Source organism: Vollenhovia emeryi, unplaced genomic scaffold, assembly GCF_000949405.1.
Source record: "Vollenhovia emeryi isolate VEMERY1.0 unplaced genomic scaffold, V.emery_V1.0 DF939201.1, whole genome shotgun sequence".
Lineage (NCBI taxonomy): Eukaryota > Metazoa > Arthropoda > Insecta > Hymenoptera > Formicidae > Vollenhovia > Vollenhovia emeryi.
This window is the reverse complement of record NW_011967165.1, coordinates 58,812-76,600: the sequence shown is the minus strand read 5'-3', so window position 1 is coordinate 76,600 and position 17,789 is coordinate 58,812. Positions and strand designations below refer to the sequence as shown.

Genomic DNA, 17,789 nt, shown 5'->3' with positions numbered 1-17,789 from the left:
ATATATGAAATCCGAGCTTCCCATACGCTTGTCATTTTTACGGAACGTAACGTCGAATTTGCGAGTACCGGAATGGCACAATGTAAAGACTTTATCTGACGAGAAATAAAACTCCGCCGACTGCGCGCGAGTAAACGTTGGTCTCTTGAAAGAAATAAGCTTCCTCGATCGTCTGGACGTGTCGTCTAGACGTCCTGATACGTTATCAGCATTATTAGTGTACATTACACACGCACGCACGCACGCACGTGTGTGACCGCAGGGATGGCTTTACGGTCGTCCGAGCCATCAGGACTTTGCGCAATGCGTCGACCGCCGGCTGGCGTTCGTCCAGAGCGACAAAAATCCGGGATCGAGTGCTGCGGCATCTTTAAGGGAAACAAATAGAAAAATCAAACGACTCGACGGAAAATATCCACGACGAGGAGGCGTCTCGCAGAGGCGACGAATAGAGACGCACGAGATTACGCGTTTGGCCCCCGGTGTCGTGCGACTACGCTCGGCGTAGATTTTGGAGCAGCGACATTTCTCCACCTGGAAAAATTTCCATTGTTATTCGCGCGGTAAAGCAATACACGCGGACGTAAATCCAGGCATCCCACGGCGACGCCCGGGTAAGCCTTCGCCGAATATCTCACGTTGAGACATTTCCGCCGCGTGAGACGTCGATCGGAGATACCGGAGCCCCCGGTGAATCTCTCGACGGGGCGGGCCGCGCGCGCGGCTCTCCCGAGCAATAATATTTCCGTATACATTTCGGGAGGGACGCGCGGGAGTAGGAGCGCGGCTCTAGAAGCGCCCCCGAGGCCGCGCCGCCCTGGTTCAATAAGGGGCGCGAGGGAGAGAGGGACGAAAATAGCGCGCTCTCTCTTTCTCTCTCTCTCCCTCCCTCTCCCTCCCTCGTGCGCGGCGTGTCAAATGTGCCATGCCTGGGTTGTACCAGCCAGTGCAGCAGGAACGTCCGCGGTCACGGGTTCTCCTCGGCAACAAGCGCGGCGGCGGCGGCGACGTCTGAGCGGTCGAGCGCGGCGAGTCGGGCGAGCGAGCGGAGCGGAGCGGAGCGGAGCGGAGCGGAGCGGAGCGGAGCCAGTCTCGGGCAAGCCGTCTGCTAGATCGAGGGGTGGATCCCACCGTGTCAGCCGCCGCGATGCCGAACATAATAAATGACATAAAGCTGGACTTTAAGGATGTGCTGCTGCGCCCGAAACGGAGCACGCTCAAGAGCCGATCGGACGTGAGTGCCGCGCGAGGGGGAGGGGAGGTCTTTATGTAATTGGAGTGTAAAGTCGCGCTCCGCGCCGCATAATTGGGAATAATTGCACGCGTGCCTCCTCCGGCGCGGGAGGGGAGTAGAGAAAGGGAGTCGGGGAGGAAAGAGGGACGCGACGCGTTATCCGTCGCGTAATGTCGCGGGACGTGCGTATTGTCCTCGGGACACGGACGCACGGTTGATTTTAAATTCGATCGCTCGCACGCGTGTGCGTGCGTGCGCGCGCGCGCGCGACGTGAGTCGCGGGTCGATTTCACGCGACCCGCCGCCGGCGCGATCGCCGGTCGAAAATTCACGGCCCTTCTCGCGGGCGCGAAACTTTCACTTATTGATTCCATTCTCGCCGAGCGCGCAGACTTCCCGTCGGCCGATCGTCCTTACGTCGACGGAGAGACGCTGCTTCGCGTGGAAGAAAAAGTCGGGACGATGTCAATTTGATGTCGTATTGACCAAATTTGTGTCAAATTTTGGTCAATTTGATGCCATACTGACCAAAATTTGATATAAATTTGATCAATATGACATCAAATTGACATCATCCTGACTTTTTCTTCTCTTTGGGACAAGTTAATCACAAAAAAAACAACCATCTTAATGATGTCAAAAATAGGGCTCTCGGTGGATTATTTTGACGTCACCGCGATAGATAAAAAAAAAGATAAAAAACTGATGCCATCCTGATGTTTTCATGGCTAGTATCCCAAGGAGAAGAAAAGGTCAGGACGATGTCAATTTGATGTCGTATTGACCAAATTTGTGTCAAATTTTGATCAATTTGATGCCACACTGACCAAAATTTGACATAAATTTGATCAATATGACATCAAATTGACATCATCCTGACTTTTTCCTCCCCTCGGGGTTCTACCTGGGTCTCGCGCGCTTCGTAGAAAATTTCAAATCAAAGATCAACGAGAACGACCGTCGCGTCGCGCCTTTATTGGCTGTTACGCCGCTACGAGATTACATATTCCTCGATTGCCATTGTGAAAGTAATATTAATATTTCACCCTCGACTCGCATTTACAGGTGGACCTCTTCAGGGAGATCACGTTTCGCAATTCGAAACAAACGTACAGAGGAATTCCCGTGATGGCTTCTAACATGGACACAGTCGGGACGTTTGAGATGGCAAAAGCTCTGTCGAAGGTACAGAACAACCTGACAAGTCCGCCTGGAAGAAACACCGAAATCTTTCCCCTCCGCCGGACTCGGTGGACTCTTCAACAGCCTTCCCCACCTCTCCTCCCTCATACATGCATCTGCATACGTTAAACAGATATAAATTGAATGCCTATCGCATTATTAACATTAAGATCATGTACATAGAAAGAAAAATATCGCTCGGACGTGCAATGCGTCACCTTACTTATTGTGCACATTCTTTTAGCATGGTCTTTTTACTACGGTTCATAAATATTATACCGCAGATGAATGGAAAGACTTTGCCGCGCTAAATCCCGATTGCGTAAAGAATATAGCGGCCAGCTCGGGGACGGGAAATGAGGATTACGAGCGGCTCTCGAGCATTTTGGAAGTCGTGCCGGAATTGTCATTTATATGCCTAGACGTTGCGAACGGATACTCGCAGCATTTTGTGGAGTATTTGAGAAAAGTCAGGTCGCGGTATCCGAACCACACTATAATTGTAAGTACAATCGTACTGTCCGGTCGTTCGAGCCGCGACAGAAACACGGTCGACCGATCGCGACGGGCGATTGGATATCAATTGAATATTTGTGTAACGTTAATTGCGCATGAGGATTAATTGCTGCCGCTACAGGCAGGAAATGTTGTGACAGGGGAAATGGTGGAGGAGCTGATACTCTCGGGGGCGGATATAATTAAAGTAGGAATCGGCCCGGGTTCCGTGTGCACGACGCGGATGAAGACCGGCGTTGGGTATCCGCAATTGAGCGCCGTGATTGAGTGCGCGGATGCGGCGCACGGCTTGAAGGGCCACATTATCGCCGTGAGTATTTATATTATCATCTAACTCTCCGTCGAGATGTAATCGGAGACGCGCCCTCCCCTTCGCCCACGCCCTGCATTATTGACGTTCGCCAGGACGGTGGGTGCACTTGCCCGGGAGACCTGGCGAAGGCGTTCGGTGCCGGCGCGGACTTCGTCATGGCGGGCGGAATATTCGCGGGCCACGCCGAATGTGGGGGCGAAGTTATAGAGAAGAACGGCAAGAGGTTCAAGCTCTTTTACGGCATGTCCTCCAACACGGCCATGAAGAAGCACACCGGCGGTGTCGCGGACTACAGGTGAGAGGCCCACCGTCGTGGCGCCACGAATGAGCACTGTGCGTGCGGGGACGATTAACGCAAGGAAAACTTTCTTTCAATATGCGCAGATCCTCGGAGGGGAAAACTGTCGAAGTGCCTTACAGAGGTTTGGTCGAGAACACCGTGCTGGATATACTGGGCGGCCTAAGGTCCGCTTGTACTTACACGGGGGCCGAGCGTTTGCGCGAATTGCCGCGACGGGCGACGTTCATACGCTGCACGCAACAATTAAATCCCCTGTACGGGCCACCCCCGGAAATGTAAAGCTTACGATTATTAAATTATGCTCTTTAGTGAAGGCTTAGGAAAGGAAAGTTTTAAACGCCAATATTTGTTGATCGTGTATTATTTGCTGGCAAATAATATTTATATATGGATGAAAATGCAGTCTTGTGTGAAATATTTACCATCGTGTCGTGTGACGACAGTCTAAGTATTGCGAGTTAATCCTTAAGTATGCTCAAAAAAGAAAATGGGAGAACGTTATACAACAATCCTTGGTGCACAAATAAAGGAATTTCGTTACATTAAGTGTATCACTTATGGTATTCTCTTACAATCGTATATCAGATTATCCTACAACAAATCGATGCTTTATCTTCCAATTACATCTCGTACTCGAACAACGAACGGGCAGTACTTACACACTTCGTTGTCGTTTTATTATGAAATTCGAATATGCACTATATTTTACAAACCATGTATGAAATTTGCACTGCACCTACAGTAACCTATACCTATTTAGTTCTTTACAGAAACTTTATTTCTAAGTGAAAATCTTTCGTACGTATTTGCTATTTGCTTCTCTTGATCAGAGAAACTGGAAAGTTTTCTGTTGCGCCCGTCCCTGAAACATTCGCCAATGTTAATTAATTATGTGCATAAAGTATAAAATATAACAGAAGAGATTTCAATTAATAAAGGAAGATCGAGTATACGTAAAAAGAAAGAGGAAAATATTACTGTGCTTATTATAACGAAACAAAAATGTAATTCATGAGGTTGTAAATACCGATATTACAAGTTTGACAATATAATTGATTAAGATACTTGCCAACAATGTCAATATACGAAGTAGAAAACCTTCCTATTAGCATTCTATCATATTTCCTATATTATAATCGCAATAAAGTTTTCGTACAAGACATCTCTGAAACTTGTACACACTAATAATCCTCTCCTAATAATTAAACGTGATATGATGCATGTATAAGGTTTCCTGGTTTACAATATATATTTTATCATTCTAGTTTTATTTTATGTCTATGTAAAGTAACATTTAAAATATTATGAAACATCGTAATTTGTAACAAATTTCTGCGAAAAAATATCAGAGACAATATTTATGACAACGGTCTCAAATATGAGCATGTATTCATAAAATAAAAATTTGAAGTAACACAAAAGGCGAAAAATCACGCAATTGTTCTCTATATATTTTTGATATCTTAGTTAAAACATTTCTCAAGCGATACAACAAATTTATCAAGACTATCTTTTAATTAAATTATAAATTCGTGTGAAATAATGCCACAGAAGATACCAAATAAAAACAAATTGTTTTATTATTAAGGCGTGAAAAAAATATAAATAGTAACATAAAAAATGTATTGTTACATGTTTAGATACATATTTTCTGTTACATCAAACACATAAGTAACAAAGCCAAACATAAATTTATAGCAATTTTGAAATAATTTTCTATTTATTTTGAGGAACGATGGAAATGTCTTAAAAATATTTTTCAGAAGTTATGCGTGTTTCCTGACATAATTGTATTAATGTAAGTATAATATTGATATAACTTTATATAAAAAAAGTGACTAATTATAACTAAACTGTAGCTAAATATAATTAGCTTTTAACGCTCTGGAATTTTAAATGTACTAAGCGGTTTGACAAAATATTAATTTATAGTTTTGTCATTCCTACCCAGCTTTCGATCGTAACGGAGTAAACTTACTATAACAAAACTAAGATACGTTAACTTCCCTTTTCATCGAAGAATAAGCATGTAGATATACATGTAGAATATATGAAAGCTTACACCTTACTTTATAAATACAACATATATCTAGAAAGATTATTAGATGTTAGGTATTTCCAATTTTATCTCTCCTTATTCCGTAGTTAATGCATTGTTTTATACAGAATGTTTTAGAAGTTGCACACTGTAGGTAAGAAATATTAAAGACGAAATTGAAAAGTATCATGATTACATCAAAAGGGAAGCACATCGATATGTATAGTATACATAATGGAATTAAAGTTATAATCAAGATCGTGTTGATTGTAATTTTATCCCATTTAATATGAAAACTAGAAATTATACGAAAAGAAACATAGCTCAATACAATTTTTGCTGATATGCAAGTATACCGAAGAATTTGTAACTGCGATAAAAAAAGAGCTTCCCACCTTTGATTCTGCGTATCCATTTATATAAATTAATTGAAACGTGTAATAAAAAGATATATAAAAATTTGAACATTTTTACATATGACTAGTGAAGTCTTTTAATACTTAATTACTCGGAAATGAAAAGCCAATATGTTTTGTTATGTATCGTATAAAAGCATGTAATACTGGCTAATTGTAAGCAATATTTAGTATGTTAGTAAATTATATTCCACATTGTAAGTTATATATCCCGTCCGACTAATCTCCGGTTCGCAGGTCCTGATTCCTTTGCGTACATGTAGATTAATGCTGAATGAAACATTTTAAACTGTAGATGTTCCATGTCACGATATATCGTAGGACGGGTAAACCTCTCTAAGTGGCTGCTCCAAATATCTAAAAATAGTATTGGTATTTCACGAGAAAGCAAAAGAAAAACCAAAGTAACATTGTATTTTAACACAAGTGCAATAGGACATAAGCATGTATAAATGTCATCTTATGTATCTTTCGTATACATATAGTAGAAGAACTTTCATGGATAATGAAAACACATGGCAGCTGTATCAATTATAGCATTTCGTATAGTCAAGAGTTTTTATGCAGTTATAATAAAACACGAGTGTCTCAGGTAAATAAGTGTCTTATCAAGATGTATGTAATAATCTAATATAGTAAGTATACTAATATATCGTTCATAACAACGCATTTATAAGGATATAAGTTTAACAAGTTTAATGAGAGAGAAAGAGAGAGAGAAAGACAGAGTAAGAGAGAGAGGATGGCAATAAAATGGTACAGATGTCGATCCCTCGTTCCACTTTCTGACCCGCTGCTTCACCTGCCAGCTTCAACTTATATTACAATAATACACGTTATGGAACAGAAATACATACAGTAGTATAAGTAGAACACAGACATCATATTGATACTATGTTATAATTATATTAATTTCAATCAAACTTCTCTTGTTCGATATTTTTTTTTGTTACTTAAATTTAGAACGATGGATATCCTATAGTATGTATATATATATGTATATGCGTATATATAAAAAAAAACACAAAACGTTTTTATAGTATAAACAGAATATAATCGATTCTCATGACATTCTCAAAGATATATGAAGATTATGAAGCAGTCAACTATTTATGATTAAAAGTTATATGGAGATATAGCAGGTATTAACCGCATCCCGTTGGAAAGCTATCTGAAAACTATCTGAAATAAACAAATAATTATGGTAAAAAGAGATGATCCATATACAAAAAGAGCGGATTTTATTTCAAAGGTGTAAAATATATCGTTATTCAAATCATCACATGAACCACGAAATTGTCATAGATTTTACGTTTTGCAAAGTTTAATTCAAATTCCCTGAAAGAGGTTCAATGATTATCAGTAAATAACATTCCCTTATTCTTACACCATTGATTCATAATACGTCGGAATATCAAGCCAATATAAAGATGAGTATCAAATGTCGTACAAACTGAAGGTGAAGAAATAATTAAACTGTTAGATCACAATAATTTCAAATAAACCGGTATATAAACAAAATAAAAATTATCATTTCTTAATGCTGAATTTACATATTTATATATTTCACCAACATTTATTTATATTAGCTCAATATAACAACTATAGCATTTAGAAAATCATATAAACTTCAACTGTAATCATCATTTTTTAATATCAAACAAGTTACCAGACTCTCTCCATTGGAATTAAAGCTTTTGCCAAAACAAAAACTTATAAACTTCTTATGATAATCAATTTGATCTAATATATCATTGAAAATGTATACTTTTTTTCATATAATTTTCTGTATGCTCATCCATGTACATGTGTTACTGACATTTACTTACAGCTTGCCTTTCTCTCAAATGGAAGTTTAATTCTCAGAAGTGGACTGTGAGTAAGGGTAATTCTGATATCCTGTTGGGAAAGAAGGGTTTTGCTGCCCCGTCTGTGGTTGAGAATTAGATCCAGCATTCGCTGCGTAATAACCAGCTGGTGCGGAGCCAGCATTCATCGTTGGATAATTTCCATAAGCTTGAGGGAACGCATTAGGCGTGGTACCTGGTGGACCAGCCGATTGTCCCTGAAGAGTTTGCATTTGCTGTTGGGTCATTTGATTGCCTTGCATCCCGAGCTGCGCAAAACACAGGACATTAAAATACAGCAGCAAACAACGATATTAAACGTTATTGTTTTAAAGAAAATACCTTGCCCGCTTTCATTTGAGCTTCGATCGCTTCCGCTTCCTTTATTTTACCGATGCTTCTGTAATATTCTGCCCATTGAACGCTATAATCGGCTTGACCGCCATTTTGCGCAGCGCCTGCCTGCTGTTGTTGCTGCGTCTGTTGCTGCTGCTGCTGATTTGGCCCAGCCGAACCGGTTGTCGCTGGATTAGACTGGTTTTGCGAATTACCTGAAACATTTTAGTTTATTAGTTTTACAGAACGGTCGGAAAAATCATGCCGCAAATCTCGCAGCGAAGATCTCCCTTGCGATATAAAACTGTATCTACCTCCTGGCGGATTATGATCTTGCTTTCCTTGTTTCGCTTGTTGCTCGATCATGTCTGCTTCTCTGTGCATGCCTAGCGACCGATAGTACTCGGCCCATTGAGCGCTATAGTCCGGCTGGCCAGTCTGTGGATTGACTTGTACAGGAGCTTGATTAGCATTGCCTGTAAGAGCAAATGTATCGCGTAACAGCTATGCAACTTACCTCCTTCCATGCTATAAGGAATCATAAAACCATACATACTTCCGTCATTAGACTGTGGCTGATTCGGCCATGCTTGATACCCTGCATTCCAATTTGGATTGTATCCAACTGCTCCTGGTGCACCGGCATACGAAGAGCCAGCTGGACCCTTGAAACAATAAACAAAATATTACAAAAAAATATATCGCATAAGGATAATAATGTACATGTATAACTAAACGCACCATGCCAAGTTTTTCGCTAAATATTCTCTTTGCGTGCTCAACTTGTTCGGGATTACCTCGAATAATGAAAATCTTTTCATTCTCATTACTTTGATTCCTTCTATCTAGTTCACAATGCGCTCCGGTCTGTTGATTGATCTGCTTGATAGTTTCACCACCTAAAATAGATTTTAAAGTCGTAAGTGTTAAAAAGAGAGGAGAAAAAGGACATTACCATGTGCATATTATATATATTTAAAAATAAAACCCCAAAGATCTTAAATCAATAACATTGAAGGCTTTAAACAACGCATGTATATCTCTACAATTGACACATTTGAATTAACACGTGAATAAAGTAAAACCTTTGCCAATTATAATGCCGCATTTGGAAGAAGGAACGGTAAATGTTGTTTCAATCTTATCTTGCATAGGACCACCCTGTCGTCTATCCCAACTCCCATACTCATTTGGATTGCGATTGCCTCCAAAACCATTGCCCCTCGGACCACCTCTGCCTCCCATATTATTTCTACCGTCATCTCTCCTCTGAAAATAAAAAGAATCAACAGATTTTCTACAATTCAAAATGAATAAGTAATGTCGTGTACAACGCTATATTAACTCGTGGACACATATATATTCTAATTTCATAAACATATTAATACCATGACACTATCAATCAGTTCCTGAATTCTTTGACGAGCTTGTTCAACAGCCTGATGCTTCCCTGACAATAGACATTTTCTATCGCCAGGGCCATCTTCTCTTCCCTGTTGGAACTGAACTTTAGCTCCGCTTTCCGCCTGTATCTTTTTTATCATGTCTCCGCCTTTACCAATAACGACACCAACTGCGGCTCTCGGGACGAGTACCTGTTAAACGATAACTTAATAAATTTTCAGAATAAAAAATGGGTCTTTCTCTTTCCCCCCTCTCTGTACAGTTAAATTCAAAGTCAACAAATTCGTTCTTAATCGATACATTTGTTTGCGACAGTAAAAATCACTACTAACCTCTACTCCATCGTTATTTGCAGGACCGTGATTAAAACCACTATCATTAGAATAATTCGGTGTTCTATCGGCACCGCCGCCGCCGCCGCCGCCGCCGCCGCCTCCTCCTCCTCCTCCTCTTCCTCCTCCTCCTCTATGAAACATTTGCATTTCTTTTTCAGCTATTAATTCATAGACTAATTGCTTCGCATATTCAACTTTCTGCGGATCCCCTGTTATTCTACAGAAAGAAGATATCAAGGTTCAATAATTGTGCCACGTTGCCTCGATAGATAAAATTGAGAGGGGCATACACAGAGAAAAGCGTTCGTTCGTCTCACCTTAAAGGCTTTTCTTGTTCCTGAGATGGCCCTTCCTGAATAACAACCATCTTAGCTCCGGACTTCTCTTGAAGTTGCTTTATGGTTTCTCCCCCTTTGCCGATTATCAGGCCAACTTTAGGACCTGGAATCATTATCTCAACAAATCCTGGATGTCCCATCATCCCGCCACTGCTGCCACTCATATTCATTTCACCGATTCCCTCGCTTCTGCTTCTTTGATTCACTATTGACAACACAAGCTCCTTCGCTCGACTGAAACACATAAAACGCGGATGTACAATACTTTTTCAACTAGACTGTTTTACACGTGTCAAAAGACTTAATCAATGTACAACAATAAAGTTTGTTTGCAACACATAAATATGCACTAATATCTATCAAAATTATATATCACACTTGTAATATCTCTCTTTTCTAACGATCTAATGATCAACGTCTTCAAACGGTATAATAAAAGGTTTCAAAGATTTTGTATCAAAATGCCATATATAGGTATCAAAATGCCATATATAGGTTTAATCATAAGCAGTTTTAAATAAATAAATAAAATTTTCTTCATGTGTTGTGATCAACACGTCCCCATGCATATCCTATCCTCCTTCCTTCCTCCTCCCTCTCTCCATACCCTATTGAAAGCAAAAAACTATTAGTAAATACAAAATTATCAAATCAAAAAAGTCAACTCATTAATCAATTTTCAATGGCCAGAAATTCTGAAGCTTATAGCAAGTCAAGTTTGAACCCGCTATTGGCATCCAGGAGCTAAATAAAGATTCTGTAAAACATTTTATAATTTTAATATGCAAAAGCATATAATGCCCTACATTCGTGAAATGCATGTCAAGATGTAATTGTAGCATGTATAAAGTATAACCGACATATAAGCTGTTATCAGAATCAATCGTAATCCAATCACATTTTCCAATAAATAAGATGAAGCATTGTGCAATATTTATACATCGTCGTAACATCGCAGTTTGAAGTGGATTTTCTCAATTCGTTTGGGGCAAGTGACAAGATGGGGAGTGTGGTAAAAACATTCGCGCTTAAACAAACTAGAATGCGAAACGTCCCTATGTCAATTTAAGGAGGATAGCAGATTTGCTTGGATGATTTATAAATAAATTTCGACGGAAAAAAAGTACTCTCTCTTTCCGGTCTATAAACGTAGAAACTCGAATCGAACAATCATTTCCAAAAGACAAAACTAATTGCATTCAAGGCCGAAACAGACAAAAGAGTCCATTCTTATCATTCACAATTGTGTGGATATAAAGTCATGGTATCATTGCATTGCATACAAAATAGTTGAAATTAACGAAATAAGAAGGGAAAACAAGTTACTTGACAGCTTCTCGTGAACCAGTTAGCGTGCAAACACGCTCAGGCAGCCCACCGCTTTCCGGTGCCATTTGAATCTTACATCCCGTTTCGCTTTGCAATCTTGTTATCTGTTCTCCACCTCTGCCAATTACTGTAAATACATTATTATTACTTAAACGTAATTGTACATTACTCGTACATATTTTATGTTCCTACTATTGCATTTCAATTATGCGAGAACCAATCGATATAAGAACTTTCCTCAAAATAAAAGCAATACTCATAACCGTTCTCGAACGCAACCAAGTACTTTGTGGATATTGTTAAGACAACGGTAATACTTAGGCTAGACAATTTACATGGCGATATTACATACGTCACAATAAATCATAAAGCAGCGAATTCTCAAGTCGTCGCAGCGGATATCGCAATGCAACGTATTACAGAACATTTGTACGGGGAACTTAAGTGAAATCAGTGTGTGACCTCTTCCACAGTTTTACTTACTTAAACCGACCATTTTGTCTGGTACTCTGATGTCCTCGTTGCATATACCACCTAAATTGGAAGAAACTTGCGGCCTAGCTCCCTGACCACCTGCGTCCCCAAGCGAATTGCCCGCAGGTCCCCCGCGAATGCCTATTAAAGGATCTACCACTAACGATGCCATTTTCTTTGCCTCAGGCTCTGAAAGCACGAGACGTAACGCGACGTTAATGAGGAACGCAATCCGACGAGTGGACCAACGGCTCTATCGACGAAAATGGAAGGGAGAAACGGATCAACGTGTACTTCCAAAACTTTGCGCATTACCTGAACTATCCTCGAGGGGACGTTTCAACTTCGCATCTTGATTATTCTGAGTGCCACCAGGATTTATCTTTGCGGCAATCTGGAAAGAGACCAAGCGTAGGTATAAAAGTCCGTTCGCATGCCCCGACGACCGGTACCGTCACTCACGTTGTAAATCGAATCGTAAACGGCTGCTAATGGTCGTCGGGGCAAACGGGAGTACGTCGCGCCAACAGATCCATAGAAACTCGGGAGAGAACGTTCCGCCGTCGAAATTCAATCGTCGTACAAAGCGGCACGATATCTCAGTCGACGGTAATGCCACGCGCAAGTGTCGCGTTACACACAAGTACCGCGTTCTCGGACGCCGAGTCGACCGCCATAGGACCAAAAAAAAAAAAGGGGAAAATTGCGCCGAGCCGCAAGCTACTCTGACATCGGAAAACTGCAATCGCGTTCTATCGCTCGCGTATGCCGTGCGCGGGACTCTCCTGCGTAATCGCGCCGCGCGAGACGGGAGCGATTCGAGCGGCAGCGGCCGCGGTCTGTTAACGCTCGCCACGACCAACGTGACGCTCGCTGGCGAGAAGGACGCGCGCGGGCCGCCGATCGCCGTCGCCGACGTCGCCGCGCCGCGCGGCCGGGCGTACCTGCTTGGCGCGTTGGAGTGCCGCCGCGAACGCGGTGCTCTGGCTGAAGTTCTGGGGCGGCGCGACCGCTGAATAATCACTCATGCTGGTGCATCAAGTTGTTGGGACGGGTCGGGGAATCGAATCACGTTGCTGTGGCCTGGCTGTGGCTGATGTGGCTGCTCGCTGGCTCGGTCACACCGCCGCTCACCGACGGGATCCGCCTCGCCGTCGCGGAGGCTGCGGCGCGCGGTCGGTACGGAAAGACGATCCGTGCGGAGACCAGGGCTCGTGCAGGGCGCGCGACGCCGTTCGCGAGGAAAGGGGAAAAAAAGCGGCGGCAGCCTCGCGAGCGAAAGAACCGTACTTTCACGAGGGGGAGGGGGGGGGAGACAGGGGAACGGCACGGCGCAAGCGTCCACCGTTGGCTGCGCGCGGCCGTTTTAGTGCGGAAACTCGCGCCCCCCGTCGGAAATCGGGAACGCGGGAAGTCTGCCCCGGGATTGCGTTCCGAAGGCGTCGGTGGGCGTCGGGCCGAGATTCGGATCGCGGACTCGGTTGCTGGTCGGTGCGTTTCGGAACGCGACCCGGGACCTCGGAACTCGGTGCCGATTGGGCCGATTCCGCCGAACGAATCGTCGAGCGTGACAAAGTTGACCGCCACATTCAAAGGTGGCAGATGAACTCGCCAAGTATTATTTAATGACATTATGCGTACAATTTAAATAATAATGATTTTACTGCAACTACTTCCGCGGACATGAAAACGTCCGAGAGAGCCTGCGTTCGCCGACTTTCCGTTAATCTTGATAGTCTACTGAAAGATTTCGAAAACATGAATGAAAGAATTTCGTGCGTTGACCAAACACTACTTTATGAAAGGCAAATCGCCCCAGAAGACTACGGGGAAGCTTGAGTAATATTATGGTAAATCTGCACCCTCGATTAGAACAGTTTACAAGTGGTTTCAAAATTTTCGGCGGTGTGGTCTCGTGATTTGTATTTATACTCTTTAATCATTTCTTATAAAAACTTTACAATCTCACCTGTCCAAACTGTCTGCGCAAGTATAAAATTTATTCCTAACGAAGAAAATTAGTTTGATACATCAATTAATTTGTATCGACTTTTAACGATTGTCGAATAATCGAAATATGTTACCTTTGTGACGACAACCAATTATAACAAAAGAAAAGGGATAACAATAAATTATTTACCTCGATATACTCCTTTTGTTAAGAATAGGTCCATCATTATTTATTACAATCCCTGTACAAAACTAATATTCATAAGACTATTTTAATAAATTAGTAAAAAGGTAGGAAATATAAAATAAGAGAGATATATATATATATGTATATAAATGCACATAATTGGTAAATTATCACATTTTATGTTATGAAATCTAACATAAGATTATCTAACATTTAGTGGTATTTGAGCACAGAATTGTACACATTTTTATAGGAAAATATAAATAAACTACTTTTCTTTATAATAATCAAGCACATTTAAGTACAAGGGTAAAATTTATTAATTCATATTATATAATATAAATAATGAAAATTTCTAACGAGTGAAACGGCTTTATTATATTCTTTTTATATTACTCGCCCAAAAAGAGAGCAAGTTTTACATTAAAATAACCGCTGAAATTATTGCGTCTTAAGTACGTCAAAACAGATTATATCATGTTAATCCTTATACCTCTCTGTATTACGTATTCTTTCCACCAAAGCCCGGGTGATGTTACCAGGTACCTTTTGATGGGTTCTTATTAAATCTCGAAGATTATCAGCAACCTGAAAATGTTGAAATAGTTTTTAATGATATTTGGAAAGTGTTTTATACGCCTTCACACTCATTTACCTTCGTCTGCAATTCTTCGGGAGTAAGAGTCTCATCGTATGGAATCGGTTTACCTATATACGTCACCAACTTTACCGGGAATCCACCGTAAACCGGTACAAGAGGAAGTTTCGTCTTGGCATAAATCTTCAGCCATATTCTTCTTCCCCAACTCACTGCCCTAAATGCCTCTCTGAGATTTCTCGTGAATAAGGGAACTATACTCTGGTGAGAAACAACCATTGCAATAGGAGCCAATGAAAATAATGCGAAACTATCGAAGGGAACGCACCACTTTCGCATCGAGGGCGACCTTCGCAAAGCCCAGCCTCTTCTTCCACAAAAGTTCGTAGTAGGAATCCCCAAACTGCGCCTCGTACACGCCACCCGGGGAGATGGCGAGCATATTTCCCTCTCTTAAAATAGTCGAGCACGACTGAACTGTGCCAGGTATAATTTTTATGACATCAGCGAATATGGACCAGCCGGGGATCATGAAGAGAAATCGATCCACCACCAGGCGGATTAGTTTTGATTTGTACAGAAACACTTTGGATGCAAAGTAATAAATATCGATAGGGATAGCTCCGTGGTAATATATAAACAATACTGGTTCGTCCTCTGGAATATTCTCTAAGCCCACAATCTCGTATCCTGTCAAAAAATCATACGTGTAATCGTTTTTATCCCAATGAACAAATCATATGGCGAAAAATTATATTAAGTGCCCTTCAACGTCCAGTGGTTCTTACAAGTAGATAATAAAAATGGAACGTACCATGCCAGATCCAACCATGCGCATCCCAGACAGCTGCCATCATGTGAAGAGCTGCTTCTCGCCATGGAGTGCCATAGGCATTTCTCAATCTCACCCTGAAGGAAAAGGCAATATTTCCTTTATGTATGTTTCGTCTACTGCATAAACTGGGATAATTTTCAACGCAATTTTGTCAAAGGAGAATATTTTATAGATTAAGAGACACATTAAAAGCCAGTATACATTCACAAGTGTGCACTCGTTGCTACTACAAGTAAATTATTTCATTAAGACCAACTCGATACTGAATGAGACATCTCTTACAGTTAATGTTGACAAATTATGTTGCAGTCGACATACACGTATGTTTGTAACCAACCAATATGTTCCTTTCAAACCTGTGTAACTTATAGATGTACAACATTAAGGCGTTTAAGTACAGCAGCAGCGCAATTACAAGCGGGAGTAGAAATGTTACGAGAAGTGGCATTAGGAGCCATGTCAGCCACAATGTAAAGTCCAAGTCAATGTACTGAACTGAAAATAATACAAAGTGTATCCTTTAACGACCGTCGAGTCGCATCGTCACCTTTCAAAGTGCATTCTTCCAGTATAAAAATTATCAACGAGGGAAAAACCCAAATGTCTACTCGTACAAACAAGAAGCTCGTATCAATCTAGACATGCACTTTCGCAAATCGTCTCGGAATATTATTATGGATGTAATGTAATTGTTAGACAATGCTAGATTTGTTTCTAACGGCGACGTATGTACCCAAGGCTCACGTTAACGCAGCGTTATTACCTACGACACCTTCCACCATCGGCCACAAGTCGTACACGAGCGAGAACATGTTTGGATTAATGCAAGGGAAGGCGCAGGACGTGAAAGTGACTCGACAAAGAGCCGAGATGCTTGTATCCTCGCAGGGAGCAGCTGTGTGCGGCGCTCATCGCGGCGACGCCGACCGACGTTCCCTCGCGTTCACACGCCTACGTGTCCAACGCGATTAGCGGCTCACTTGTAATTCCTCTCCATCGGGACCGATCGTTGCAATTCTTGTACTTCCTCTCACGCCTCCTTCCGCGATACCGTCGGCATGATCGGCGTTCAATCGGCGTGAATCCGGGGGGTCACGGGACTCTCGAGTTGTTCCGCAAAGTGATGCAACACCAGGCTCATTTTCGCGTGACGCATCATAAAAGCGTTATTCAGAAATGTAAATTAATCAGGTCGTGAGGTCGTACCTCATCGCGCTGACGAAGCCACAATGTTAACCGTCAATTAATGCCAGCAATACATATACCGTATGCACACGCATATGACTCCGATCGGGGAGAATGGGATTTGGGACGCAGCGATGTTGCAGAGATTCTGCCTTTTAATCTAGGGTCTGTTTTTTATTGCTGCACCCCTGGACTAGTGCACACTGGTGCAATGAGTTGGAATGAGAGGTAATCTATTTGTTTCATTTTAACTTATTGCACTAGTTCAGTAGTGCAGTAATAAAGAACAGGCCTCACACCGAGCATTTGATACGCGTATCAAATAGTGTATTTCAGTCGATCCGCCAATGACCAGATCCGTTTACTAGTTATTTGCTATTTGATACGCGTATCAAACAATCTGTGGTAAACTAGACTGTTGATAGCCAATCAACTTGCTGTTATTCCATAAAAGCTGCGTGATAATTAAAGGTCTATGTCCACGATGCCAGAACTTGATCCAAGTTCTAGTTTCGAGAAATCTGTAGCCAATCAAGGGTGCGTTCCGTTTCTCGCATGATGCGCATGATGCATCATTTATCCTTGTTATTCGCCAAATATTAAAGAAAGATAAATGATGCATTATGCACATCATGCATGAAACGGAACGCACCCCAAGTTGCAGCTATTCCATAAAAAGTTGCAAATCGATTGGCCACACATTTCTCGGGACTAGAACTTGAACCAAGTTCTAGTTTTAAAGCCTGTGTCCACGATGCTAGAACTTGGTCCAAGTTCTAGCATCGTGGACACAGGCCTTAAGAAATGCGTAGTCAATCAACTTGCAGCTTTCCCATAAAAGATACAGGTTGATTGGTTGCACATTTCTTGGAACTAGAACCTGGACACGGTTCTTGAATCGTGGACACAAGGCTTTAAACCTCCGCTACAATTCTCGGTTCTGTCTACAATGATCGTAGTCGTAGTCGCTC

At 41.8% G+C, this 17,789-nt stretch overlaps 3 protein-coding genes across 7 annotated transcripts; 1 reads left to right on the top strand and 2 right to left on the bottom strand.

Moving 5' to 3' along the window:
• Nucleotides 1-918: 918 nt before the first annotated feature.
• Nucleotides 919-4,967, top strand: LOC105561750 (GMP reductase 1-like). Its single transcript, XM_012012014.1, has 6 exons — nt 919-1,234; nt 2,300-2,419; nt 2,661-2,918; nt 3,054-3,242; nt 3,338-3,540; nt 3,630-4,967. The coding sequence occupies exons 1-6, from the start codon at nt 1,148-1,150 to the stop codon at nt 3,823-3,825; spliced, it is 1,053 nt and encodes a 350-aa protein (XP_011867404.1). The 5' UTR covers nt 919-1,147; the 3' UTR covers nt 3,826-4,967.
• On the bottom strand, nt 2,426-13,330 carry LOC105561751 (far upstream element-binding protein 3). Of its 4 annotated transcripts, none has more exons than XM_012012018.1 (14): nt 13,008-13,330; nt 12,379-12,457; nt 12,073-12,252; nt 11,587-11,716; nt 10,240-10,494; nt 9,920-10,139; nt 9,572-9,778; nt 9,269-9,452; nt 8,925-9,082; nt 8,740-8,848; nt 8,498-8,659; nt 8,190-8,398; nt 7,830-8,116; nt 2,426-2,532 (listed from the first exon to the last, which is right to left on the bottom strand). In XM_012012018.1, exons 1-13 carry the CDS (start codon nt 13,089-13,091, stop codon nt 7,856-7,858), a joined length of 2,238 nt encoding a protein of 745 aa, XP_011867408.1. In that variant the 5' UTR covers nt 13,092-13,330; the 3' UTR covers nt 2,426-2,532; nt 7,830-7,855. The 4 variants fall into 4 exon arrangements, with proteins under 4 accessions (XP_011867408.1, XP_011867407.1, XP_011867406.1 ...); XM_012012017.1 differs by lacking the exon at nt 2,426-2,532 and adding an exon at nt 5,153-6,357; XM_012012016.1 differs by lacking the exon at nt 2,426-2,532 and adding an exon at nt 7,038-7,182 and having other exon boundaries at nt 13,008-13,329.
• Nucleotides 13,331-14,552: 1,222 nt separating this feature from the next.
• LOC105561749 (transmembrane protein 68) lies at nt 14,553-17,012 on the bottom strand. 2 transcript variants are annotated; one of them, XM_012012012.1, is made up of 6 exons: nt 16,397-17,012; nt 15,990-16,128; nt 15,613-15,707; nt 15,127-15,488; nt 14,856-15,059; nt 14,553-14,788 (listed from the first exon to the last, which is right to left on the bottom strand). In XM_012012012.1, the coding sequence occupies exons 1-6, from the start codon at nt 16,443-16,445 to the stop codon at nt 14,681-14,683; spliced, it is 957 nt and encodes a 318-aa protein (XP_011867402.1). In that variant the 5' UTR covers nt 16,446-17,012; the 3' UTR covers nt 14,553-14,680. The 2 variants fall into 2 exon arrangements, with proteins under 2 accessions (XP_011867402.1, XP_011867403.1); XM_012012013.1 differs by lacking the exon at nt 15,990-16,128 and having other exon boundaries at nt 16,614-17,012.
• Between the last annotated feature and the right edge of the window lie 777 nt (nt 17,013-17,789).